We start from the raw sequence: 25,346 nt of genomic DNA, 5'->3' as shown, positions 1-25,346 counted from the left end.
AGGTTAACCTAGGGTTAAAACAGGACGCATGTGCATATCAGTCATTTACATCAACTTTGATGATGCAGGAGCATATCTTCATTTCTTTCACTTTGTCCAAGGCGCATGCACATACGTTTGATTGTCTCGTAGGAGCTTATTAACTTTCTTGTGCGCATGCTTATGTACTCACGGCCATTAACGATACGTTACCAGACATGGAGAATTGCCACACAGGTGTGTTAAGTTGATAGTGTTTGACCATTGGTGGTGAGCAGTGCTTAATGTATTTATAAGATCACTCCATTTAGAGTGGCATTTACTCCTGAGGAAGTCGCTGGATGCGACGAAATTTGGGGGATGCCACTGGCCACTGGATTCTGAACTAATAAAGATTTGTATATATTTTTGTCTATGCAGAACTCTCTTGTCTTAGTGTTATATTTGCTAGGTATTATTGTATCTGCAGCTTATCCCTGGCTCTGTTCTGTAGGTATATCTATGTTTACTAAGTAGCTTGTTTCTTTGACTATGGTAAAAAATTCTGTAAAGTTTGTCTTTTCTCTTGTATTCTCTCACCATTTTCCTGACTTTTCCCCTTTGTCTGTGTTTATTTTTTTAGTGAGTGTTTTTTTTCTAACCTGCTCTGGTTGTTACCCACTATTCCTGTCCGCTCTATTGTTTTTTTTAACCTGCTCTGGTTGTTACCCACTATTCCTGTCTGCTCTATTAGCCTTCTTCCTGCATACAGGAAGTTGTCGGGTCTGGAGCTAGCCCGTGTAAGCTGACCATCACCCGCAGTAAGGACAGTTTTCCCTTCCCTGTTTTCCTAGTTCTTGCTGCTCTCTTTATATGGTTTCCTGCTTCTTTGTAAACCATGACCTCACCATCATTTTTGCTGCAGAAGGGCACGCACCAGGCGTACCCACTCTCGACACTTTTGTTCAACTTAGCACTAGAGCCACTTGCAAGACACATGATGCCCTCCCCCGTCTATGATGTTTTCAAGGTGGGAAACGCTTCATTGCATTTAGCTCTCTTCACGGATGACTTGACACGGATGGCTTTGTTCATGGCGGATCTTATGCGCCACTTTCCGGGGGTGATGTGGTTGCTTTCTGAATATAATTGTTTTTCTGTGCTTCAGATCAATCATTCAAAATGTAAAAATGGTATTAGAATCAGCTAAATAACCCTCCTTGGTTCCAATGAATCAGAAAGAAGCTGAAAAGATGGGTTAACCTCCCACTATCCTTGTTAGACCGGCTTACATATTAAAAATTATGTCCATCTCAAAGTTATTATATCCCCTACATACTATTCCTTTACTCTTAACTCACAGAGACCTGAACAAGGAAATATCTCACTTCCTGTGACAGGACCGCTGTCCTCGCATTAGCCTGAAATACTTTGCCATATTACCGTTGGATAAAGGGTACAAGTCACTACTCGGATCTGTTAGTGGAGTTGGGGTACTTTAACTCCTGGGATCTATGTACTCTCTTACAGGTGAGGCAGCTCCCTGCTAGGCTGCTTTCACAAAGGCGCTGCACAGGTCTATAACCGGCCTATCCCTATTGCCATGTACCGCAAACTTGCGCCTGGATATATATCCCCAAAGATAGCTATGGCGGTTACAGTTACCACACATCTGCCACTGTGCCATACCACGCACAGGAAAAAAAATAGAGCGTGCTCTATCTTCTCCCATGTTTGTGGCCGGGCGCCATACATTTCTATGGAGAGGGGAGGCGTAAGCAGCACTAACTGTGCAGCACTCTGCTGTATGCTCGCCTGGGTTACGAACAGGCTAGCATACGTTTTTGTGAAAGGAGCATTACTTTAAAATGCGAGGGTTATTCAGGGACACCATCACAGCCTTTAAAGTGATCAGAAAGATGTATCACTTGCCGTGTTCTATCTCAAAACAATTACCCTATGAAATCATCCAAACTTTTTTCTGGGTCGGCAGAGCCAGCTTTTTATAGAATGGAGAGAGAGGGGTATCAGGGAGGTCAAGCATCTTATGAATCTGCAGGATCATAGATGGCTGACTAGGGAAAAAGTCACTTCCAACTGTCACTTAACTGGCAATCAGTTATTCCAGTATGCTCATATACAGAATTTTTTTATGAACATGCTAAGATATGTGGAGACAGAGGCAGAGCGCACAGATTTTGATATTCTACTGGATATGTCTGTATCGCGGGGCTGTATCTCTATTATCTACCACTCCCTGTAGACAAGGTTTGGAGGCTGGGTCCATCATCTTGGAGATCCTTCCATAGGAGAGATTTTGAGTGCGGCTGTAGTCAATGAATAGTGGAGAGATTCCCAATTTTGATAATTCATAGGACCATATTTGGTTTTAACTTGCCACCATCCCCAACTTTCCCAGATCATATACTAGAGTGCCACAAATGCAACTCTAGTTTCTGCGTGATTGTCTTACGACAAAGAATAAAAGGGAAGTGTCATCTGGACTGTAAAGTGAAAACTACTCCTTTTACAGGATTTTTTTTCCAGTTCTTAAGCACATATCACAATTAGGAGAAAGTACTATGGGGTAGATTTACTAAGGGTCACGGATCACACTTTCATCGGACTGTTAGCCGTTTTCGGTGATTGCGCGGCTGAGACAGGTATTTAACAGGCAAATGCGTTGGAATTGTGTCGACGCGATTTTTTTGGGGCGCAACTGCGAAACAAATTGGGGTCCTGACGTCGGACGATCCGACTGATTCAGACTGAGCGCGGGATTTAATTTTCAAATTGTGTCGCAAGACAATGCACTTACATGCACCACAAAGAAGACGGTGAACTCTGTCGGACCTCATCGGGGAAGCAACACATGCACAATATCGGGCACACGATCTTAGTGAATCGCGGCAGAGTGCATTATCATCGGACAAATCACTTTCTGTGAAATCTGACGGACAGGTAAAAAAATGTGCCCCAATGTGTCCCACAGATAACAAGCTATTTTACAGCTTTGTAAAAAGAAAAATATATAAAATGTGGCTCAAAAGGACATAAATGTAATATCCGGGAAAAATCTGGCCCTAGTGTAACTGTCTGTTGTGATTCTCTGATGCAGCAGAACAATGGACATGCAATGACAAATTTTATAGCAGTGCCATTATTCAAGATCACCAATAAACCATTGTTTTTAGATTTATTACTGATTTTGTCAGACTTTACGCAGGTCAATAACAGTTATGCTTTTCCATGAATAAGATGACCAAGAGATCACAGATATATAAACACAGGTCTATAAGTTATGCATGAACAGTACAATAAGTTCTATACATGAACAAACTTCACACAGCACAGTACTGTAGGTAATCAGGACAATGAGACTCATACTTGCTCCTCCCTCTCATGCATCCTCCCAGCCTCCCTGTCCCGACGATCTGATAATGCAAGTGAATATTAGTGAGTAGCTGATGCCGTGGTGGGGGCAGCTGGTGCAGCACAAGACGCCACACAGCTGGTAAGTGAATGCATCTTCTGCCTGCTTTCACATGCTGCCGAAAAACACAAATTCACTCCCTGGCCCTGCTATCAGCCTAATCTCTAATGCTGACGATAACTACTCACAAGAGAACACAAATAGTGGTGAGAAAGGAGAAAGCTGCGGATAGCTGGACAATCGCTGACTGGAAGAGATCTGGGGCCTTGGCCAAAGGATCCATGGCACAGGCCTCAAATCTTTAGACCTAACGACACCCCTGCAACCTAGTAACTATTATATATATCTATAGCATGATAAACCAGGGACACTTATTCATAGATCCAGCCACTGTGACTGTGGTAATCTTCTTATATTTGTTATCCATGGTCTGCTTCCTTCTAAAATCAACTTTCAAAGTTATGCTAAAGAGCCCGAGGGGCTACCCTAGCCCCACTGCTATTTGGATTTACAGACTGTTGCACTGTCTCACCCTCCTGCTCCCTCAGCACTTGTTCAGTGAGCAGATAGTGATGAGGAACCGGGTGGAGATAATTTAAGAGGTTTTATTTAAGAAGGACATGGATAACAAATGTAAGCCAGTTATCACAGTTGTGGTGGCAGGATCTATGAGTAAGTGCCCCTGGTTTCTCATTATAGATTTTGAGGCTAGCATTCCTTTAATGATAGATATTAGCAGCATCAATTGTATCCCACTGTCGTGACCATACCTCTAGCTGCATTTGATAAACTGTTTTATGTCAGTTTGCCTGTAAAAGCCCTAGCTTAGTTGCAGGATTCAAAAATGTTATAACTACTGCCCTCTAACAATTCACTAGTACTCTCATGATTACCCCATTCCCAATCATCGTGACATAAAGTATTGTTTATACTTTTGAATTTTAAACTATATTATTAAATATCATTATTACATATTATATTTTAACATTGCCAAAGAAAAGTAATTATTTATTGTTTTTGTTTAGTAATATCAACACGGTGAAGCATCTATAGTGGAAATGCTATAGAAATGCTGACAATTTACTACCATCTATAGGCCAATGCAGTAAAATACAACTCAAACCACACAAAAGTTTAAAGCCCAAGATGGGAACACAAACCTACCTCTGAGGATGCTAAAATGTTGTAAAAATATAGGAAATAAATTAGTAGGAAGTTTAGTCTGATAATTGATAATTCACATGAATAGAAACACCATTGATATTGCACTCCCAGAGGAGGGAAGTTTGTGTAGTTCAAATAGAAACAAGCTAACAGTGGATTCCTAAATTATTCTATGAGGGGGTAAAAAATACAGAGAGAGCAAATTATGTCTATGACATTCTGGTTTCATAGTTAATCCATACTGAACTGTTCAGATTCTTTTCATATTGTGCCAGTAAGCTCTATTGCTTAAAGAGACCATCTTACCCACTCAGATATTCGATGCATATAATATCCATTAAGTCATGTAACCTGAGACTTTTGTGGAGATGAGGATGTAATTCTCGTTCTGTCACTTCAAGATGGCCAAAACTCATAGTGATCATATTTAAGAACCAAAGCAGTGTCGGCAAACAGGGCAGCAGTGAACAGGTTAACAATAAAATGTCCCCATGGCTTGAAGTAGGTAATTCATACACATGTAAGTCAACCATTATTACTACAGTTCACAGCTAGTGTCACGGGTGTCCCTCCGTGTGCCCCCACTCCAGCCACAGCTCCAGCCTCACCTGTCCCGGCTCCTGCTCCCCGCGGACTGCCGTATGCACGTTCCCACTGTCAGAAATTTACACCTCCATCTTAGAAACCGGCACCTCCCTTTCTGCCCGCTGGATCTTTGTGTCTATGTCTTAGAGAAAGCTCCCCTGCGATATTCCCGTGTTCCTGCATTCCTGTGTTCCGTGTTCCTGTGTTCCCATTTGCCTTGACCTCCCATTACTTACCCTGGATTGGACTTGACCATGCATCTCTGCCGGCTGCCCTGACCCTGTGCCTAAACACGACCACGAGACTGTCTCCTGCAAAGGTACCTCAATCTCGGCTGCCACCGCAGGCTAGTCGCACCCGTGGAACGACCTGGTGGTAACCTGCCGCAGTAAGACCATCCCGCTTTGCGGTGGGCTCTGGTAAAGACCAGGTGCCACTTAGATTCCAGTCCTGGGTGTTGGCTAGTACCACCTCCCAGGGTGGTCCACAGGATCCACTGATCCCGAATCCTGACAGCTAGAAAAACCACTCTTGCCATACACATCATAAGGATATGTGGCATAATTCATATTTCGGCCACATACTTTTCCCTAATAATTCCATTAACCTCTATGTAACCATGTCAGATGCAAACAAATGACCCATCAGCAACAGGTACCAATGAACTAACTCCCAAAATATTAGGACTATATCCTCATGAGGCATATAGAGGTCATAAACATCATGAATTGTAAAAAGCAATTAGCATACTCCTTAATCATTACAGGTTATGTTAGAATCATACTTAGGTAGAACTTTGCAGTTAGGAATTGATCATTCTTTGGGGATCCATAGCAGATAGACTGATTGATTTTATGGCTTTTATTTTATCAAACTGTTATTTTTGCATTGTATTTATTTGTCTGCTTAATTTGTCACCCTTTTTGTATCATGACCCTTTTTGTTTGTAAGCACTGTCCCTTTTGATATTAAAACTTAATTTTAATAAGAGCCTTCTTGTGTTCTAACGATTCCTTAACTCAGAATAGACAATACCTAAATTAATAGATTTGCAAATGTAATATGGTATTAGGGCATAATCTATGCAAGGTGTCTCGTGAGCCTTATATATGATGAGTAGTGGCAGCTAAAATCACTCAGGTTCTGGAGGAAAGAGAGAGGTATCAAAGGGCGGTCCAGCGTGACCCGATAGTCTCCCTTTATGGATCTAAGTAAGATATCCTGTCAGTTACTATTTCATGTTGTCCTATAGGGAGTTTAATTAGCTCTGGCTGTGACTCTCGCAATCCCTGTGAATCGTAGACAGTTTCTTACTGACCTCAATTCATTGTTTAGAAGCAAAGAGACTATACACAGATACTGCTGTAGCTATCCACAGCGAGGCAGCTGAGATTGATAGCAGCAACTCCCACTAAAGATATTTCAGTCTTTTATTAACCCTGACAATGCTTTCATTTTTAGCAGGTAAATATATGTTTCCTTTCTATTATACCAAATATGATTTTACTTGTTTGTATTATAGTTTCTATCAATATGTTTCTAACAATCTATGTTGATGTTCACACTGGTGCATTGCCTTTCATAAGGTTTATCTTAGAGGGATTCTCTGGGTGAGACTCATTTTAAATCAAATCATTTCCTGTATTATCAGATTTAGCATTTATAAATGTATTTTTTTGATTCTGATATTTATATGAGGAGTTTTATCTGTTAGTTTTGGTGTGTCAGTTCTTTGGATCTTTGTTTATTTACATGGATGCCAAGAAGACAATATTGATGTATACATAGTTACATGATACAATCAGTACTACAGAGTCTTCTATCCGATAATGGGCTTAGGGTTTGAATATGCAAATAGACCTAAATATTTTAATATATTTCATTAGGTCAAGATACTTTTAGCATTCCAGAAATAGCTGTAAAGTCAGACATTTTATAATAAGAAGAAATACATTTTTGCTAAATTATTTTAACTGTGGCAATTCTGAAAATGATACCCCAAAGTCAACTCGATTAGGACAGAAAATAAACAAACAAACAAGCAATGCAGTTATAAAAAGCTACCAGAAAAGTGGAAACAGGATGAAGACAGACTACATTTGAGGCTAAGAGACAGACTAAACACAATCCATAGTAGTGAAGTAATTGACAAGAGAACCAAAATTGCCACAGTAATAAATTTTAGCAGCATGATGTAACTGAATGATGTAATTGGCTTGGACCAGTTGACAATGCAATGTGGCGAGAGTTGAGGAATAGTGCCAGTTATAGAGTAGTGGGATTGTGAGACCTGCTTGTCCATGTTGTCATAAGGCAGTGGCAGCTGCCAAGGGCTCATCCATGGAGATTGCAAGAAACCAAGACAGAGGGACTGTAAAATGAAACTTGGCTGAATAAAAACACTGACTGTATTTTAGGTATGATTGGTCAGCTTGTCAAAAACTTTACAAAATAGCTTCAGGAATCACATAAATATCAGCTTGATGCAACAATTTTTGCGAAAACTTTGCACCCTGAGGACTAAATTATGTAATTTTTAGCTTCTTGAATAAGACTTGTCTCCTAAAGCCTTTAAACTAACAATTGTAGATTCCCATTATTTTAAATATATTAGGGGGAATTCATTAATCACCTGAGGAGAAAAAAGGGCTAAAACACCTTTTGCAACATATATGGAGGTTTTTATACAATTTTTTTCACTTTTCTGACGTGACCTTCAGAAAAGGGGCGTGGTCTCAGGAAAATTATGGGGTAGATAATTGTCACAGCACCAAAAAATTAGGGAGGGTGTAGCTCTAAAATCTGTCACAGCAAAGACTAGTGTTCTCCATCTCTGTACTGCCGGAGACGGAATAATTAATTTCCCCCAAAGTCCCCCACTGTTAGCATTAAGATCTTACAAGTTTATGCAAACTTCTTCATAAATAAAATAGACAACTCTAGATTTATATTGTACATTAACTACAGAGATTTCAGCAGTAACCCAATTTTATGTGCAAGGGTAAAGCAATAGACTAAAATAAAAGAGATGATCAGACTACTCTGTTTCATATAAATACCTTATCTTCATGTTGCTGAAGTTAGGGACTCGGCACGCAGTCTCTGTTTCATATAGTGTTCTTTTCATGAACTTTTATATGAATTTTTTTATCACTATATACATTTGGATTTTAATTTTGCTTTTTAGAATACATAAGACTTATCACTCAAGAGCTTTTCAGGAATTCTGCACATAGTATAATTAATTGTAATGAACGTCATTAATATAATGGTTGCATGGTTTACTGTAACATAGCATAGCAAAAATTGTTCAACTTCAGATTTACCGACTTTCAGCTGAATAAATAGAGTTATGTAAATCAACCGAAAAGACTATAATTAATATTCCAGCATATATATATATATATATAGAGAGAGAGAGAGAGAGAGAGAGAGAGAGAGATGATCACCGGGCCTTATATAAGATATGTTGATAAATTATCTACATTACGACTCAGTGATAAGGCCTTAAATTGTCTTCATAATTTAACCCCAATTTTGGCATTTATGTTTTATTATATGTACCATGAACTTAGACTATGTTTCTTACCTGTCAATGACATATGAACAGTTAGGGATCAATTCATAGATCTTTTTAATTCCTGATGTAAAATTATGCATAATGCAACAGACACCTTCCTTTTTTATAAGTTCCATCATAAAACATTTAGTAAAGTTGACGATACTAGCATTGCTGGATCATGGCAGATAAAATATGCAGATATGAAAACTAAAATAATTTTATCTAACTATTGCCCAGTCATTTGAAAAACTATTTAAAAAAATGCAATGGTGTTATGACACAAGTCTTACATATTTGTAAATGTTTATAGTTTATTTTATATAAAATACATATGTATTATATACATGTGAAAGTATAATTATGGAAAAAATATCAGATATAATAACAGAAAAGTACAAAATAAAGGCTGTTATATTTTCATTAAATGTCCAGTATTTTCACTGTGTTATATATATGTGTACGGTCTCCATGTTTTTATTTTCTCTATAGCAATTTGTATATTCTTTTTCTAGAAGTCTTATTTCAACTCCTTAGCATATAAGTTAACCTACATGCTGAATATTGTAGAATTCTGTATTTTAATACATTATTATTACAAGATGCTTTGAAAGTATCTGGACCTGTTTTCCTTTTGTGTTATCAATGCTATGTACTAGACTGTCTAAACCCCGGACTCCTGTGTGCTGTTTACTGTCTCTTATTCTCTTTTTAAATTCTGAAAAAATGTGCAATGCTGCAAAATAGGTTGTCTGCAATATAAAGGTAACTATAGATGAGGTTAGCATTTTCACACTGACTTGTATACTGGGTCATCTAAATGATATATTTAATTACAAATGTGTATTCATTGCAGTGATTATAACAAGTATATATGCAATATTATCCCTAAAATTTCCAGGAACATCAAGGTATTAACAAGGCCAACTTAAAAGTCCCACCCTGAGATTGACCTATTGCCATAGTATTAGTGTTGTAAATAAATACTCTAGATCTTAGAGGATTGTGAAATTATTTGTATAGTAAATCTTTAGCTGTTTTACTAATTCATTATTTTGAGAGGCTGCTAAGGTTAATGGTGTTAATGCAGTCACACCTAGTAAAAATTATGTCAAATTGTTAACGCATCATATAACAGCTTCTTGCATTATGTAGCATTTTCCTCATGAGGTAAAGACATGGTTAACTGTGCAAAAATCTATTCTTTTTTAAGCTGAACTGAATTGTAATTTGTTATAAATGTTTTATTTTGGATTAACCATGCAGAGATCTGCTTTGTCTACGTGCAGAGGTGTTCAAAAACAGATTTTGCTATTCTTTTGTGAAATCAGCACAAAAAGCAAATTCACAGCTCTACAATAAAAAGCTCTGACACATACCACAGACCTTCAATAGCTCTCTGTATTTCCCTCCCTTAGTGACAGCAAAGCCATTGGTCTGTGTCTGATTTGAGGCCTCTCCTGCTACTGGCGGAGGAGAAGTGGCTTAACTAAGATGATAGGTAGGGAGCAGCTGACGTGATGACCGATTGGGTGCTGTGTATCCAGGAGAAGCATGTTATGTATAGCTATTTAAATCTCAGCCAAATGATGCAAGCAGTGTTGTCTGTTTCCAAAAAAAGTAGAGAAAAGGTTAGTAATAATACAAAGAGTGAAATCTTGTCATAGTGAATAATTCAAGTAGTGAACAAAAGTAACCAAGCATAGCTCTTCACTGACCCAGATATTTAGTATAGCCACAATAACCTTCTTTCTCAGCTACCCTCATATAACACAACCTCTCTGCCCGTAGGATTTCATCTTGAAATCTTGCTGTTAAAGCCTACATGAATAAAAATGCTAATAATTTGGCTGCAGATAAAATATTACATGCAGTAAGTATATTTTTATTTCTTTTTTGCTTCCATGTTTCTAGAAGAAAACAGGACGTAGATGACCTATACATACTCTGTGTATTTTGCTTCTATTTCAGTTTATCAGGTTGTTTTTAAAAAAGATCATGCTATCATTCTCATGGATGGTAGTATTTTCATTAACCTCTTCATGACCATGGTATTAACCCCTTATTTACCAGATATTATTTACTTATTCTTATGTGCTGTGCTGTGTTTAATGTTTAGACTTTTTTATTTTGTCAGTCACCAATGTAATTTTATGCTACCTTTTATACACAATCTCTTATAACTTTTTTATATGTTACTTTTTGTTTTTTAATTAAAAGGATGATGTCAATAGATTTTTCCCCATTAATCTACTAGCATACACAGGTAGGGTATTACATTGAATCAGGTAGTGGTTTAAATAAATAAATTACATACATATACAATGGGAAGAATAAAATAAAAATAATAGAACTCATGCAATACACATTAAAGAACAATTAGAGGTATGCATTAAATTACTAGCTAGGAGAACCAATTCTGCAACTAGGTATCTATGGGGGACAAGTATCAGTATTTCTGTTAAATTGTCTTATTTTTGCGACTTTTGTTGTTTTTGCAACTTTTCACTGTGACTTTTGCTGTCGATTTTCAAGTACACCTTGGTCTGCACTTTGAGGAGTGTGCCTTATGTATCTTTATTTTCCAGATGTTCCGTGCAACTTTTCACTTTTTTTGCTTGTTTTTGAAACTTTTTAGGTTGCAAATCTGCACCTGATCCAGGGCAGGTGTGAAGGAAAGATTATTTTTAATTATTTTTAATTTTAATTAAACATGTTAATTGGAATTATTTCACATGCTTTAAATGTTTAAAATTTTGCACATTAACCTGTTTTTAAAAAAAAATTTATGCAATGGTTGCGTTTTGAAATGCATTACAAAAGTTGAGGAGAGGTGATTTGCCTTATTACATAACTGTTAACATTTCCATTTACAAAACACATGTGTTAACAATTGTAAACAGGTGCGTTTTGTAAAGTAATGTAATTAGGCGAATTGCCTCTCCTCAACTGTTGTAATGGGTTTCAAAGCGCAATCAAAATGCAACGGGTGGCCACACCCTTAACACAACGTGTGACGTCATATGTCATCATCTCACTGGGGTGTAACTAGAGTTCTTAAAAATGCAGGACATGGCCTCAAATCCAAAATTAACAGTAGTGTCTACTCCTGCATATAAAACCCTCACGTTCCTTGTGTCCATGTGGGTTTGAGGCATTTGCAATAAAAAGTCTCAAAAAGAAGCCAAAATTTGTGCCTGTCAAAAAAAAAGGCAGGATCATACATAAGGTGCAAAAAAGACCATCTAAATGTCTAAAAAATACACCAAAGAAAAAAAAAACTATGATACATGTCCCCCTATGAATACCTTTTGGAAATTGACTTGATTTGTTAAGACCTTTGCAACAATAATTAAAATGATTAAAAAAAATGCATATACTTACTTTATACATTCTTCGCAGCTTTCTAGATCTCTGCTTGCTGCCATTCTATAAAAAGTTTATATGTTTATTTCCACTGGATATAAATCACTCCATGGTCATGTGATGTCACACAGGTGCACATCACAGAGAGTAATCAAAGCTGTATGTTATAAAGAGCTGTACACCTGTGTGATATTGCATGACCGTGGACAGATTTCTATCCACTGGAAGTAAACTATGAAGCTTCCAATAGAATGAGCGCAAGAAGAGATCTAGAAAACAATGAGGAATTGATACAGAAAGGATGTTCATAATTTGTTTAACTTTTCAGTATACAAACAATATCAATTATTTTCTGAAATGCGGTCATCCCTTTAAGATGTTAAAGGAAACCTGTCATCAGCAATTGGCCTAATAAACCACTACCAGAATATTGTCTGGCAGCGTAACACCTTCTAGTTATTGTTTCTTTCATGGTTCAGTGTGGTGGTATCATCCAGAAAATCAATTTTGAAGTGAAAATTAATTGTATAAAGTCAAACAGTTTAACACTGAAGTCAAGGTGGGGAGCTCTGAATGCCTCCTCCTCTGTGATATAACTCATGTATCGGACTTCAGGAGATCCTGTTAGTGATGTCTCTGGAAGCAGAAACATTAATTACAGTGAAATGGTTTTTCTGAGGAAGAGAGAGCTTGATTTCAGTCTCCAACTCCTTGACTTCATACAACCAATTCACATCACTTCAAAGTTGATTTTCTGGATAATGCCACCACACTGTGGCATGAAAGAAACATGATGAGGAAGTGTTCATCTGCTTGACAACATACTGGTAGTGATTTACTAGGTCCATTTCTGCTGACAGGTTCCGTTAAAGGTAACCCATCATGATAATGTAGGTCATCCAACAATCGCCTACCTGATGTGCAATATAGTAGGAGGCCCAAAATTAAGTTCTTTTAGATCCATGCCATGTACTGGGAAGCGGGAAAAAAATTCCAAGTGCAAGGAAATTGGTGAAAACATTTTCTTGTGGGCTTGGATTTTACATCATTGACTGTGCACCCCAAATGACATGTCTACTTTATTCTTTGGGTTGGTACAATTAAGGAGATATCAAATTTATATAGGTTTTATAATGTTTTCATACATTTACAAAAATTAAAACCTCCTGTACAAAAAAAAAAAATCTTCATTTTGCCATATTCTAGCGATAATAACTTTTTCTTACTTCGGTGTACGGAAGTGTGGGTGGTGTCATTGTTTGCGAGATGATATTTCCAACGCTACCATTTTGAGGACTGCATGGCCTTTTGATCACTTTTTATTACACTTTTTTATATGTTACAAATTGGAAAAAAAGTGTAATTCCAGTGCTATGAGCACTATTTTGCGTTACAGGGTTAAACGGTGGAAATAACAGTTATTATATTTTGATAGATCAGACATTTTGAGATGCGGCCATACCTGACATTTATGATTTTACTGTTTGTTTATATCAGTTCTTTGAATTTTTTTTAGGTTTTTTTATTCGTTTATTTTTTAAACTTTTAAAATTTATTTTTTACTATATTTCTGAACCCCTAGGGTACTTTAACCCTAGGTAGTCTGACTGATCCTATTATATACTGCCATACTGCAGTATGGCAGTATATATGTGGATTTTCCATGTCTTCTATTACAGTGTACAAATCGCTAACAACAGACTTTGTATGACCTGAGGCTGTTGTGGTAAGAAATCTCTATTCCCTGATGGCGTCACGGGGAACGACGATTTGACCCAATATGGTGGCGCCTACATGCTGCCAGCTTTTTAATGTTGGTGGCGATCGAAGCCTGTGAGCCCTCTCCATAAGCCCGCAGCTGACATGTGAAGTACTGTTACATCACATGTCAGTAAGGGGTTAAAATATAATATAACTATCCATGCTATTTTTTTTGCTGAATAAACATCAAGGCCCTTTTTGTTGCCCTATGCTTTATCTGCTGTAACCAGCTCCTAAGTTATACTATTCCACAGAGTCACAGTTCTTTTAGTAAAGAAGCCTCTGGAGATTAAAGAGATTTTATCCAGATAGAGACTATCCCCCTTGTCTTTTTTTCAACTTTTTTCAACATTTTTATTAACCTCTTAAGGACGGCCTACATTTGTGAAAGAATACAGAGTCCAAGTAATTGAAGAAGAAGACTCAGGACCTAAGGCATCTTTTTGCGGAAAGAGTTTGGAGCTGTAAAAAAGACTAACAAGGGAAAGAGGAAAGGGAGGGGGAATCAATGGGTCCAAGGTTCAAACCTCAAGTTAGGTAGGTGAAAACACTCTGTCTTCCAAACTGCAAGAAAAGAATCCATCCGGTCATGTAGATTAGCAGAGAGGCGCTCCATAGAACACACATCTCTAATATGGGAAAGGAAGTCTGCCGCAGACGGGAGCTACCCTTTTCCAGTAGAGTGAGATAAGGTTTTTAGATGCTGATAGCATGTGGACAAACAATTTAGACCTAAGTTACCACAAACACTTTGGTGGTAAATTCAGAAGAAAAGCTAGTTCTATCCTAACTTCCATTAGTATTTCCAAAAACACCTGTAATACGGATCAAAGGGAAGTATGTTCAGGAAATATGGTATTGGAAAGCTTCAGTTACTTGACTGTGCCAGAAGACATTAGGAAAAGAGGAGTTCAGGATATGGAGAAGCTCAAGAGTGTGGTACCACATAAAAATCTTGTATTGGTTCTCTTTATATGCTGTGCACAGACAGCAATTCAGGGCCTTGTCCCAGATTATTTATTTTATCTTTTTATTCTTCTTCTCTTTTACAGGTATATATCTCTGATTGCTGAATACATTTTTCACCCATGTAGGTGGGACACAGACCAGGCAGGCAGCCTACTGACCATGCAGGCAGGCGGCACACAGGCAAGATGGGCAGGCGGGAAACAGTCGAGATGGGTGGGCTGCACACAGGTGAAATGGACCAGCAGGCCGCAGAAGGGGTGGGTGAGTGGCAGGCCTAACCACATACGTAGTTTGCAGGCAAGCGCCTAGAGATGGGTTGTGCTGGGTTCATGCCGTGCTGTGTGCCACTGTAGGTGGCAGGGGTAGGGAAGGGCCAAGGAGAACGTCAAATATAAATTTTGTTTCACCGTCATCCCGGGCCCCTGGGTAGTGAGGGCTCTGTAGTAGCCACTACAGCTACTACGGCTGTTGTTACGCCACTGTCTGATTGCTAAATAAATTTTTTACCCATGTACTCTGTCTTTTAACCTACTCTCACCTTCTGCAATTGTATATATCTCTGATTGCTGAATACATTTTTTACCCATGTTTTTAACTCAGTCTCACCTTCAGCAGTGCTATATATATGTTAATTACCTTTGTATTGCAGGTGTCTGTTTCTTTCTCTAATATTTAACCATTTTCTTTCCTAGCTAATTTAATTAGTTTATTTTCCCTGTTTAGAACTTGATCCACATGTGTTATGTCTCCTAAAATAATTGTTTTACAAGCTAAATCACTCACCTTTGTACACCACTCACACACTCTTTACTTTATGTAACCATAATAACTTATCCCAGTGTTCTGTTGTGAAGCAAGAAATGACTTCTTATATATCTTTGAAGCATCTTTTATCTCTTCTCTATCTCCTTCTGCTTGCTGCAGGGGACACCTCTCCTAACCCAGGCACACCTAATACTTATTTTAATACCTCACACAGAAACCCTAATTAACTTGCCTTCTCCTCCAACTGTTACCCCTTTTAAATGTGCTCTATGGAATGCCTGCTCTGTGTACAATAAACTAGAATCGGTTCATGACCTCTTTCTTTCCTTTGACCTGCTGCCCATCACTGAAACATGTACCCAGCAGGATGACTCTGCCTCCTGTGCAGCATTGTCTTATGGTGGCTTAAACTTTTCTCACTGCTCCAGACCTGAGAAAAGGCAGGGAGGAGGGGTAGGCATACTACTCTCTCCAGGTCGTTCCACCTGTACCCTCTCTTATTTTCTCATCTTTTGTGGTCCACACCCTCAGACTTTTCCACCCATTATTTCTTTGGGTGGCTGTAGTACGCCGTCCTCCCAGCTCACCCTATCAGTTCCTTGCCCACTTTGCCTTGTGGCTCCCTCACTTTCTATCCTGTGACATTCCAACCATCATCATGGGAGACTTTAACATCCCTATTAATACTCCTGTTTCACCTACTGTCTCTCAGCTCTTGGCACTAACTACTTCTCTAGGTCTTTCTTTTTGATTCCCCCACTCATAATGAGGGAAACATCTTAGACTTGGTCTTCTCCCGACTTTTTTCAACATCTAATTTTAGCAATTCTTCCTTTCCACTTTCAGACCATAACATTCTTTCTTTTACTTTCAATAATCCTTCACCTTCTCAGAATCCTTCCACCCATCACTCATACTGGAACCCACGTGTCATTGATACTCACCAACTCACAGAAACCTTACAGTCTTTAGTAATAATAATAATTCATTTATATTTATATTCCTAATTATTTATATAGCACAGACAGATTACACAGTTCTACACAGAGCTTGCCAAATCTGTGTCTGTCCCCAATGGGGCTCACAATCTAAATCAACCTACCAGTATGTTTTGGAGTACGGGAGGAAACTGGAGGAGCCGGAGGAAACCCATGCAAACATAAAGAGAACATACAAACTCTTGTTGAACTGGATGGGACTTGGACCCAGGACCCCAGCACTGCAAGGCTGTAGTGCTAATACCTGAGCCACCGTGCTGCCAAATACTGTCCCCCATCTCCTCTTTCACCTGTCCAAACCTGGCTACTATCCATTATAATCATACTGTCAAAAGCGCTCTAGATGAGATTGCACCACTCTATATCCGAAAACATAGACACAGGCAACCTCTGCACTGTTTCCTTCGGCAGTGTTTCAGGATTTTCCCTCATTACTGCCCCATTGGACAAACCATCAGCAGATTTGGTTTCCAGTATCATCTCTATGCTGATGATACCCAGCTGTATACTTCTACATGTAACATCGCCCGTGCCTTAATCCAGAACACTAGTGAATGCATCTCTGCTGTCTCATCATGTCCTCTCTTTTCTTGAAACTTAATCTTTTTAAGACTGAACTTATCTTCCACCATCTACTAACCGACCCAACGATGATTTCTCCATCTCGGACTTTGGGATCTCTATAGCACCAAGGCAGCAGGTCCACTGTCTTGAAGTTGTGCTGGTCTCTGACCTTTCCTTTCCACCACATATTCAATCTCTTGATTGCTCTTGCATCTCTAGAATCCGCCCTTTTCTTGCACTGGAAACCTCTAAATTGCTAATAGTTGTTCTGATTCACTTTCCACTAGACTACTGTAACTCCCTACTAACCGGTCTTCCACTCACTAAACTCTCTCCTCTACAATCTATTCTTAATGCAGCAGCCAGGCTAGTCTTTCAGACCAAACACTACATGGATGCCTCCAGTTTGTGCCAATCACTGCAATGGTTGCTCGTCTCCTCTGGATTCAGTTTAAAATAATAACACTCAACCCCAAAGCTCTGCATGATGCTGCACCTCTGTATCTCTCTTCTCTCATCTCAGTCTATCCCCCAACCCGTGCTCTTCAATTTGCCAGTGATATTAGATTAATCTCTACCTTAATTTGAACCTCTCATGCACATCTGCAGGACTTTTCCTGAGCACCGAGCACCAAATCCCTTGATTGACCTTCCCCTGAGTATTAGACTAGTACCCATTTTCCAAAGTTTCAAACGTGGTCTTAAAACCCATCTTTTTAGATAAGCCTATCACACTTGCTAACTGCATGAAATGTGAACTCTCTCTTTACTAATCTATCCTATGTCCTCTACCTTTGGTTATCTGGCAAACACCAGATATATTGCAAGCTCCAGGCTTTTCTGCATTCATTTTCAACATGGAAATGTATATAAGATGTGGGATGATGGCTGGTTCAAGCAGCATAATTTTTATTAAATTATTTTATACTGTTCCCTTATAAATAATAGCTGGACCATTATACAAGCTCTTATACCTCTTGTGTCACCCCCTCATCCTCATAGGCTGTAAGCTTTTGTGAGCAGGGCCCTCACCTATTGTTCCATATGAATGTTTGTACTCTGTAATGTAATATTATATTTGTATATGTCCCCTATGATTTGTAAAGCGCTGTGGAATTTGTTGGCGCTATATAAATAAAGATTAATATAATATTATTATTACGATAGAAATGTGCCCCTTGGAAGGGAGCATTGTAGATAGATGCACTTAAAAAAAGCACACAAAAAGGGTATGGACTTCTAGAGCAAAGTGAGGGAACACAAAAGTGCAAGAGACTCAAGTGTAGGTAAATAGTAAGGTGTTAAATAGAACAAGGTAACTTCCTCACCTTCTGAAAGGAAGAAACAGGCATGTAGGTAGATTCTTTGTTGTCTCAAGGAGGAGTGGCTGGTAGTGGGAATAAGGTTTCCGGAGTTAAACGTCAAGGAGTTTAATTTACTTGCAAACAAAAGATATCCACTGTGGTAGCGCATCCTCACGGTTATCAAATATTTAATTTTACAATCAATGGGTATATAAAGACAACGTGTTTCGGCATTGGACCAATGTCTTCATCAGGTTAAAAGCACATATGTACAAAGAGATAGCAGTGTATATGATTAAAAGCCTTATATACATACAAACAGAACCTCTTTTTCATTCTGTGTGTGACATCAGAGTCTCACTACAGGGTATCAGCTTTATCATAGGATGCACTTGTCTGTCTCCTCCTGTGTTTTTTTCCTTTATTTATAAAAATAACCAGGAGCAAAGTTTGTTTTCCACACAGCCAATAATGGATACAACTATATACAAACAATACAAAAAGAGAGGCTTGGATTCATATAAATACATCAAGAATAAATAAATAAACAAATAGGTAAATGTGAATAAATACATAGACCGTTCTGTAGCCGCATGAGCATAAAAATGAAACTATCCTACCTATCCTACTAAATGCATAAGAGGGAAGGATAAAAAGTATATATCTCAGGAAAGTCTTCTTAAGGGGATTTTTGGTCCTCATGTGTAATTAAATTGGTCCAATGTTAGACTGTGGCGTTCAAATTTCGGAGCTGACGATATTCCTGCTACTAAGGCTCAAAGGGTTCCCAAAGTCGCTTTCCTCCAAGGTGGAAGTTGGTTTGTTCTATACTCCGGTAAAAGGTACATAAAAAGGGGAGTTCTTTATCAGCAAGAGGGTTGTTTATTTTTAGAACTAGACCCAGAGGCAGTATCCATTTTAGTTTTCTAATGTTTCTATAGATTCATTCAGACCTTCAGGTGTTAGATTGTGCAGCCTATAAATCCAATATGCCTCCTTCTTGTTTAGGGCAACAGCTCTATCTTTAACATCTGTATGGATTTGTTCAATAGGAACAATGGAAACGCTATAGAAATCTTTATCATGGGCCAAAAATAGATGTTTAGATGCGCTTTAGTTTAGGAAGCCTATTTTTGTTTTATGCCTATGCCCATTTAGTCTTGTTCTCAGAGATTGTGTAATTCGGCCCACATATTGTAGCCCGCATATGCAATTGATAAGATATATCACAAATGATGATTCACATTTCATCCTTTGTTTAATGGGGAAGGATTCCTTTGTGATGTTGGAGGAGAAATGTGTTCATTTATCTTTGATCGTTGTAGAACAAAGACATTTCTTATGTTTGAACTTATAAGCTCCTGTCCGGGTTTTATACACAAAGAAAAAAAAACTGCAGAAGACAGACAAGTGCATCATCCTATGATAAAGCTGATACTCTGTAGTGAGGCTCTGATGTCACACACAGAATGAAAAAATTTGGAACAGTGGAGGAACATAGAATAAACTTACAATATCGCTAAGGTCAGGTAAGGTAAGTCAGGTAAGTCCCTTAGGGTTAGGCAAAGTCCAGTGGTAGGGTGTGCTAAATCCCTGATGTGAAACACTTTTAGGGTATGCCAGAAGCTGACAGAGGAGGACACTATATTAAATCGTCATCAACATATCTGCCAAATATCCATTCTGAAAGCCATAGGGGCTAATAAATCAGGAGCTGGAATATCCAAAGGTGGAACTCCTATCAAGATCCCTGGATGGACTGTGGCCAACCACAACCTGATTTCAGTCCAGCAGCTGTAAGCCAGGAGAGAGGTCCAGGATACTAGATGGCAGAGGTGTGCTGCATAATAGTAGAGAAGGAAGTCCCAAAAACATAGATTGCATACTTTGTAAGCTAAAGACTGGGACAGAATTGGAAGAGCCTCAAAAAGGTAAAGAAACTTTGGTAATATGGACATCTTAGTGCCTGCTATCCTCCCCAGGAGGGAAAGGAACAAGGGGCACCTATTATTTATCTGTTTACAAACGAAATGGGGAAAATAGGGATTGTTAGGGTGAGGTGGACTCCTAAATAGATGAGGACCTGAAGACCGTGACCTGAACAACAATGCGAAAGGAAGCACAGTGCAGAACTCCTGACACCAATTCTGAGAACTAACCTGTATTGCTATTGGGGATCACCTGCTAAGCCTTCGCTGCTTGCAGCTGCCAGACTAACTTCTGCTGGGCAGCAGACCTTATGCGGCAGACTTTATTGGGGAGTGTAGGTACTGCGGAAGTTGAGGGACTGTAGTCCGTTGCTGCCTTCTCCAGCCTTGCAGCCTCGCTTCCTACAATTTAGATAAGAAATTCCGGGAGGGGGAGATGAGAGCAGGACTAGGAATCTCTCATCGCTTCTTCCTGTCATCTACGTGCACCAGGTGGTCAGAAATGTGATTGTGATGTGTATATGCTATATACACTCACCGGCCACTTTATTAGGTACACCATGCTGTATGTGTAATAATATGATGTATATATACTATATGTGTGTATAATGATGTGTTTATATTGTATGTGTATATAAGATATTGTATATACTGTGTCTGTAGAACATGTATATATATTGTATGTATAAGTGCATAAATGTGTGTGCATGAGTTTATATAAATGTGTGTATGTGTGTATGTGTGTATAAATGTGTGTGATTGCATTAACATGTGTGAGTATACAAATATGTATATTTTTAACCCCTTAAGGATGAAACCAATGTGTATGTTAAGGCTCAGACCTTTGATTTCAAAATCTGACTGTGACTCTTCTTGAGGTAATAAGACTTTTTTAAAGTGATTTTGAGATGGTTTTATAACTTTAAATTATAACTTTGCAGATTGGTTATGCTTGCGGGGGTTAAAAATTATTATCAAAACAATTTATCAAAAATTTGAAAAAATTGACATTTTTCAAGGTTTAAAATTAAACGGTATAATACAAAATTTTTGCCATTTGTCTTCTTTTTCTTTCCATAACGTTTTTTTACATTTGGTTATTTTTTACTGATGTTATAATGTTTATAGTTTTAGTAGCAACTTCTCAGATTTTCAAGAGATTTGAAAAAAATATATATTTTTGTAGACCAATTTAGTTTGGAAGCTTAAGTACTATAAAACCACATAAGCATCACCATTTTATGTTCTTAAAGGGAACCTACCACCACGGATCTACCTATCAAGGTAAATCGGTTGGTAGGTGCATCTATAGGACGTGAGGATAGTCCTTTTAAGGGCTAATCCTCACGTCTCCGCAATATTTTAAAAACTTTTATTTCGCTAATATGTAAATATTGTAAAGAGGCTACTGAAGCGTAACCGGAGCTGAGGCTACACGGCACAGCTATTCCACGCCCCAATAACCTCTTTGACCCTTCTACCAGAAGTCTTCGGCGTGCAGCTCCTTGTAGCTGTGTGCCCTCGTCTGCAAAACCTACCGCCTGTGTATGCGCAGAACAGCACGGCTGTACGGTCACTGCTCCAAAGCCGGTGTCAGGTTCGCTAGGGAGAATGCAGGGACTTCTGGTTCTTCTGGTGGTGCTAGCAGCGCTCTCCGACCCCCGGTGCGTATCCGCGCAAACTCCACCTCTCGTCCTGGGCAGCGGCTGCTAAGACCTCGCACTGTCTAGGAGTTGTGTTCGGAACTGCTGGGACATGTGGTACCTCTGCATGGTGCCTGGTTATTCTGCACCATTAGGGGTTAATTCCCAGAAGTTTTCCAGCTCCTATCAGGTTCTGGAGGTGGGGTTCTGGCTGCATAAATTGCAGCTTCACTAGTCACCTGTGCCAGTGTTTGAAATCCCTTCATCACTCGCTCTCTGCATTAGGTTGACTCGCTCTTTATCTGTATCTGTATCGTTGTGACCTCGGCTAGTTTTTGACATTGACTCTTTGCTTACTGACTTTGTTCTTGACGTACCCTCTCGTTGTGACTCCGGCTAGTTTACCACTCTTTTGTGTTTTATGTTTGTCAGTTTGTTTGTGTTTCCCTTCCCACACTTATCCAGTGTATTTCGAGTCTTCAAGTAGTCGCCCCACAGTTTAGCGTGGGGGGGCTATAGGTTGGGGCAAGCTCAGGGCACACTATCCCCTGTCTTCTGTGTTATCCAACCCTAAGAGAAACACTGGCCCACACATAGGTCTGCCTCCTGTATCCGACCTGCCACATTCACTCCTTCCATGGAGCCTTTGTCAGCTTTGGTCGCTCAGGTCCAGACCTTAACTAAGCATGTTCAGAGTCTGTCTGCCCATCTTCAAATGCAGGTTTCGGGGCAGAAAACACCGCCACCTGCACCAGAACCTAAGGTTCCACTCCCTGACTTGTTTTTTAGTGACCCTAAGAAATTTTTTTCATTTAGGGAGGGATGTAAACTTTATTTTTCTTTAGACCCTCACTCATCGGGCACCGAGACACAAAGGGTGGGCGTGGTCATTTCTCTTTTGCGCAGTGATCCGCAAAATTGGGCCTTCTCCCTCCGACCTGACTCTCCATCCCGCTCTTCTCTTGATGCTTTGTTTTCTGCTTTAGGCCAGATTTATGACGAACCTGACGGCCAAGCACTTGTAGTTTCTCACCTTAGATCTCTGTGTCAGGGAAAACTGACGGCGGAAGATTATTGTGCCCAATTCAGACAGTATGTAAAAGACCAATTTATGTCCGGACTGTCAGACCGAGTACAGGACTTAGTCTTAGCTTATGCCGAGCCTCAGACATTAGATGAAGCTATGATTCTGGTCATCCGAGTTGATCGTCACCTAAGATCCAGGTGATCACCTCGGGTGTCCACTGACTGTCAGCCAGCGGCCAGTCTGTCTCCAGGCCATCAAGAATTGGAATCCATGGAGCTGGATAGCATCTCTCCTGCACAGCGGAAGCAACATCAAATAAGACACTGGGGCACATTTACTAAGGGTCCGCAGCCGCGAATCCGTCTGGTTTTTCCCGAATATTTCCTCTTTGCGCTGTATTTCACGGAATTGTGGCGCACGCGATCGATTCTTGGCGCCGACTTTCGTGCGACAGAAATCGGGGGGCTTGGCCACCGGACAACCCGAAGGATTCGGAAAAACCGCAGAATTTAAAAAGCCATTTGTGTCGCAAGATCAAGCACTCACATACACCAGAAAAAAGCAGGTGAACTCCGGCGGACCTCGGCGCAGCAGCGACACCTGGTGAATATCGGCGCACGGACCTTAGTGAATCCCGGCAGAACCCGAATCAGCGTCGGAGAACCCGCCGCTGGATCACGACTGGACCGGGTAAGTAAATGTGCCCCACTATCTTTGTTTCTGCTGTGGAAGTCCTGATCATCAGATACACACCTGTTCCAAGAGGCAGCAGCAGGAAAAAACTTCCGCTCCTAAGCAGTAATCGAGGGGACTGCTTAGGAGCTCAGGTACTCCCAGTTGTGTCTAGAATGTATTTACCTTGTACGGTTAAGTTTCAATCTGTTTCTTGTACTGGTCGCGCCTTCTTGGATTCAGGTGCTGCAACTAATTTAATTGATTATAATTTTGCTTCTCAGTTATCTGTGTCATTGATTCCATTGTCCACTCCTATCCAGATGTCAGGTGCGGATTTGACCCCTCTACATGCAGGGTTGATAAAATTCTGAACCGTGCAGATAAAGCTTGTGGTAGGAGCTATGCATGAAGAATGGTGTTCTTTCCTAGTTATGGAAAATTTGTCTGAAAATGTCATTCTTGGTTTACCCTGGCTCCAGATGCATAATCCGGTAATTAATTGTGAAACTCTGGAGCTGGTTCATTGGGGTCCTCACTGTAAGGATCACCTGTCCAGAGTTTCATTATGTACAGTAGTGGCGGAAGATCAGAGTCTTCCAGGTTTTCTCTCTGATTACTCAGATGTGTTTTCAAAACCCTTGTCTCAAGTCCTTCCTCCTCACAGGGAGTTTGATTGTAAAATTGACCTTCTTCCTGATGCTAGATTGCCAAAGGGTCGTATATATAACCTGTCAGTACCAGAACGGGAGTCACTAAAGAGTTATATTGATGAGAGTTTGGCAATCAGACATATCAAAAAGATGGTGGTTTACGGCCGTGCATTGATTATAGAGAATTAAATAAGATAACGGTAAAAAACTCAGGTCCTCTCCCCTTGATCCCGGATCTCTTAAATCAGGTTTCTGGGGCCCAAGTTTTCTCTAAATTAGATGTGAGGGGCTTATAACCTGATTCGGATCCAGGAAGGGGATGAGTGGAAGATCGCATTTAATACACCTTTGGGACACTTTGAATACCTGGTTATGCCCTTTGGTTTGAGTAATGCCCCAGCGGTTTTTCAAGGGTTTATGAACTCCATCTTTCATGATTACATCGGTGTGTTTACGGTGGTATATCTGGACGATATTTTGATTTTCTCTCCTGATATGGTTTCTCACCAGCAACGTCTCCGCCAAGTACTTACCAGTTTGCGCAAAAACCACCTCTTCGCTAAGCTGGAATAGTGTGTTTTTTGTGTCCAGAAGGTTTCCTTCTTAGGTTATGTTGTTACTCCCTCTGATGTACAGATGGATCCGAGTAAGGTTCATGCGCTCACAGACTGGGTTCGCCTACCAATCTGAAGGCCTTACAACGTTTTTTAGGTTTTGCTAACTATTATTGGAACTTTATTAAGAACTTTTCCATGATCGCCAAACCCCTCACGGATCTAACCCGTAAGGGTGCTGATCCGAACAATTGGTCCCCTGCCGCTTACTCTGTGTTCGAAACTCTAAAAGCGGCATTTGCGTCAGCCCCAGTTTTGGTTCAACCTGACCTCTCTCTACCGTTTGTTGTGGAGGTAGATGCCTCCGAGGTTGGAGTAGGTACAGTGTTGCAGTGTTATGATATTGGTAATCGGGAGCTCCTTGCCATTAAGTGGGCATTTGA

The 25,346-nt window shown here is 39.7% G+C and overlaps 1 protein-coding gene across 2 annotated transcripts in view; it reads left to right on the top strand.

Annotated features, from left to right (window-relative positions):
- The first annotated feature begins 3,385 nt into the window (after positions 1-3,385).
- ARMC2 (armadillo repeat containing 2) overlaps positions 3,386-25,346 on the top strand; it is a 108,269-nt gene continuing 86,308 nt past the window's right edge. The window contains exon 1 of one of the 2 annotated variants that reach the window (XM_072141819.1): positions 3,386-3,472. In XM_072141819.1, coding sequence (XP_071997920.1) covers positions 3,426-3,472 — 47 coding nt within the window. In that variant the 5' untranslated portion in view covers positions 3,386-3,425. Of the gene's footprint in view, positions 3,473-6,478; positions 6,605-25,346 lie in introns of those variants that run through there. The other variant, XM_072141822.1, reaches the window with a different exon arrangement.

Source organism: Engystomops pustulosus, chromosome 3 (assembly GCF_040894005.1).
Source record: "Engystomops pustulosus chromosome 3, aEngPut4.maternal, whole genome shotgun sequence".
Taxonomy (NCBI): Eukaryota; Metazoa; Chordata; class Amphibia; order Anura; family Leptodactylidae; genus Engystomops; species Engystomops pustulosus.
The sequence above is the reverse complement of the archived record's forward strand: the minus strand, read 5'-3'. Positions and strand labels throughout refer to the sequence as shown.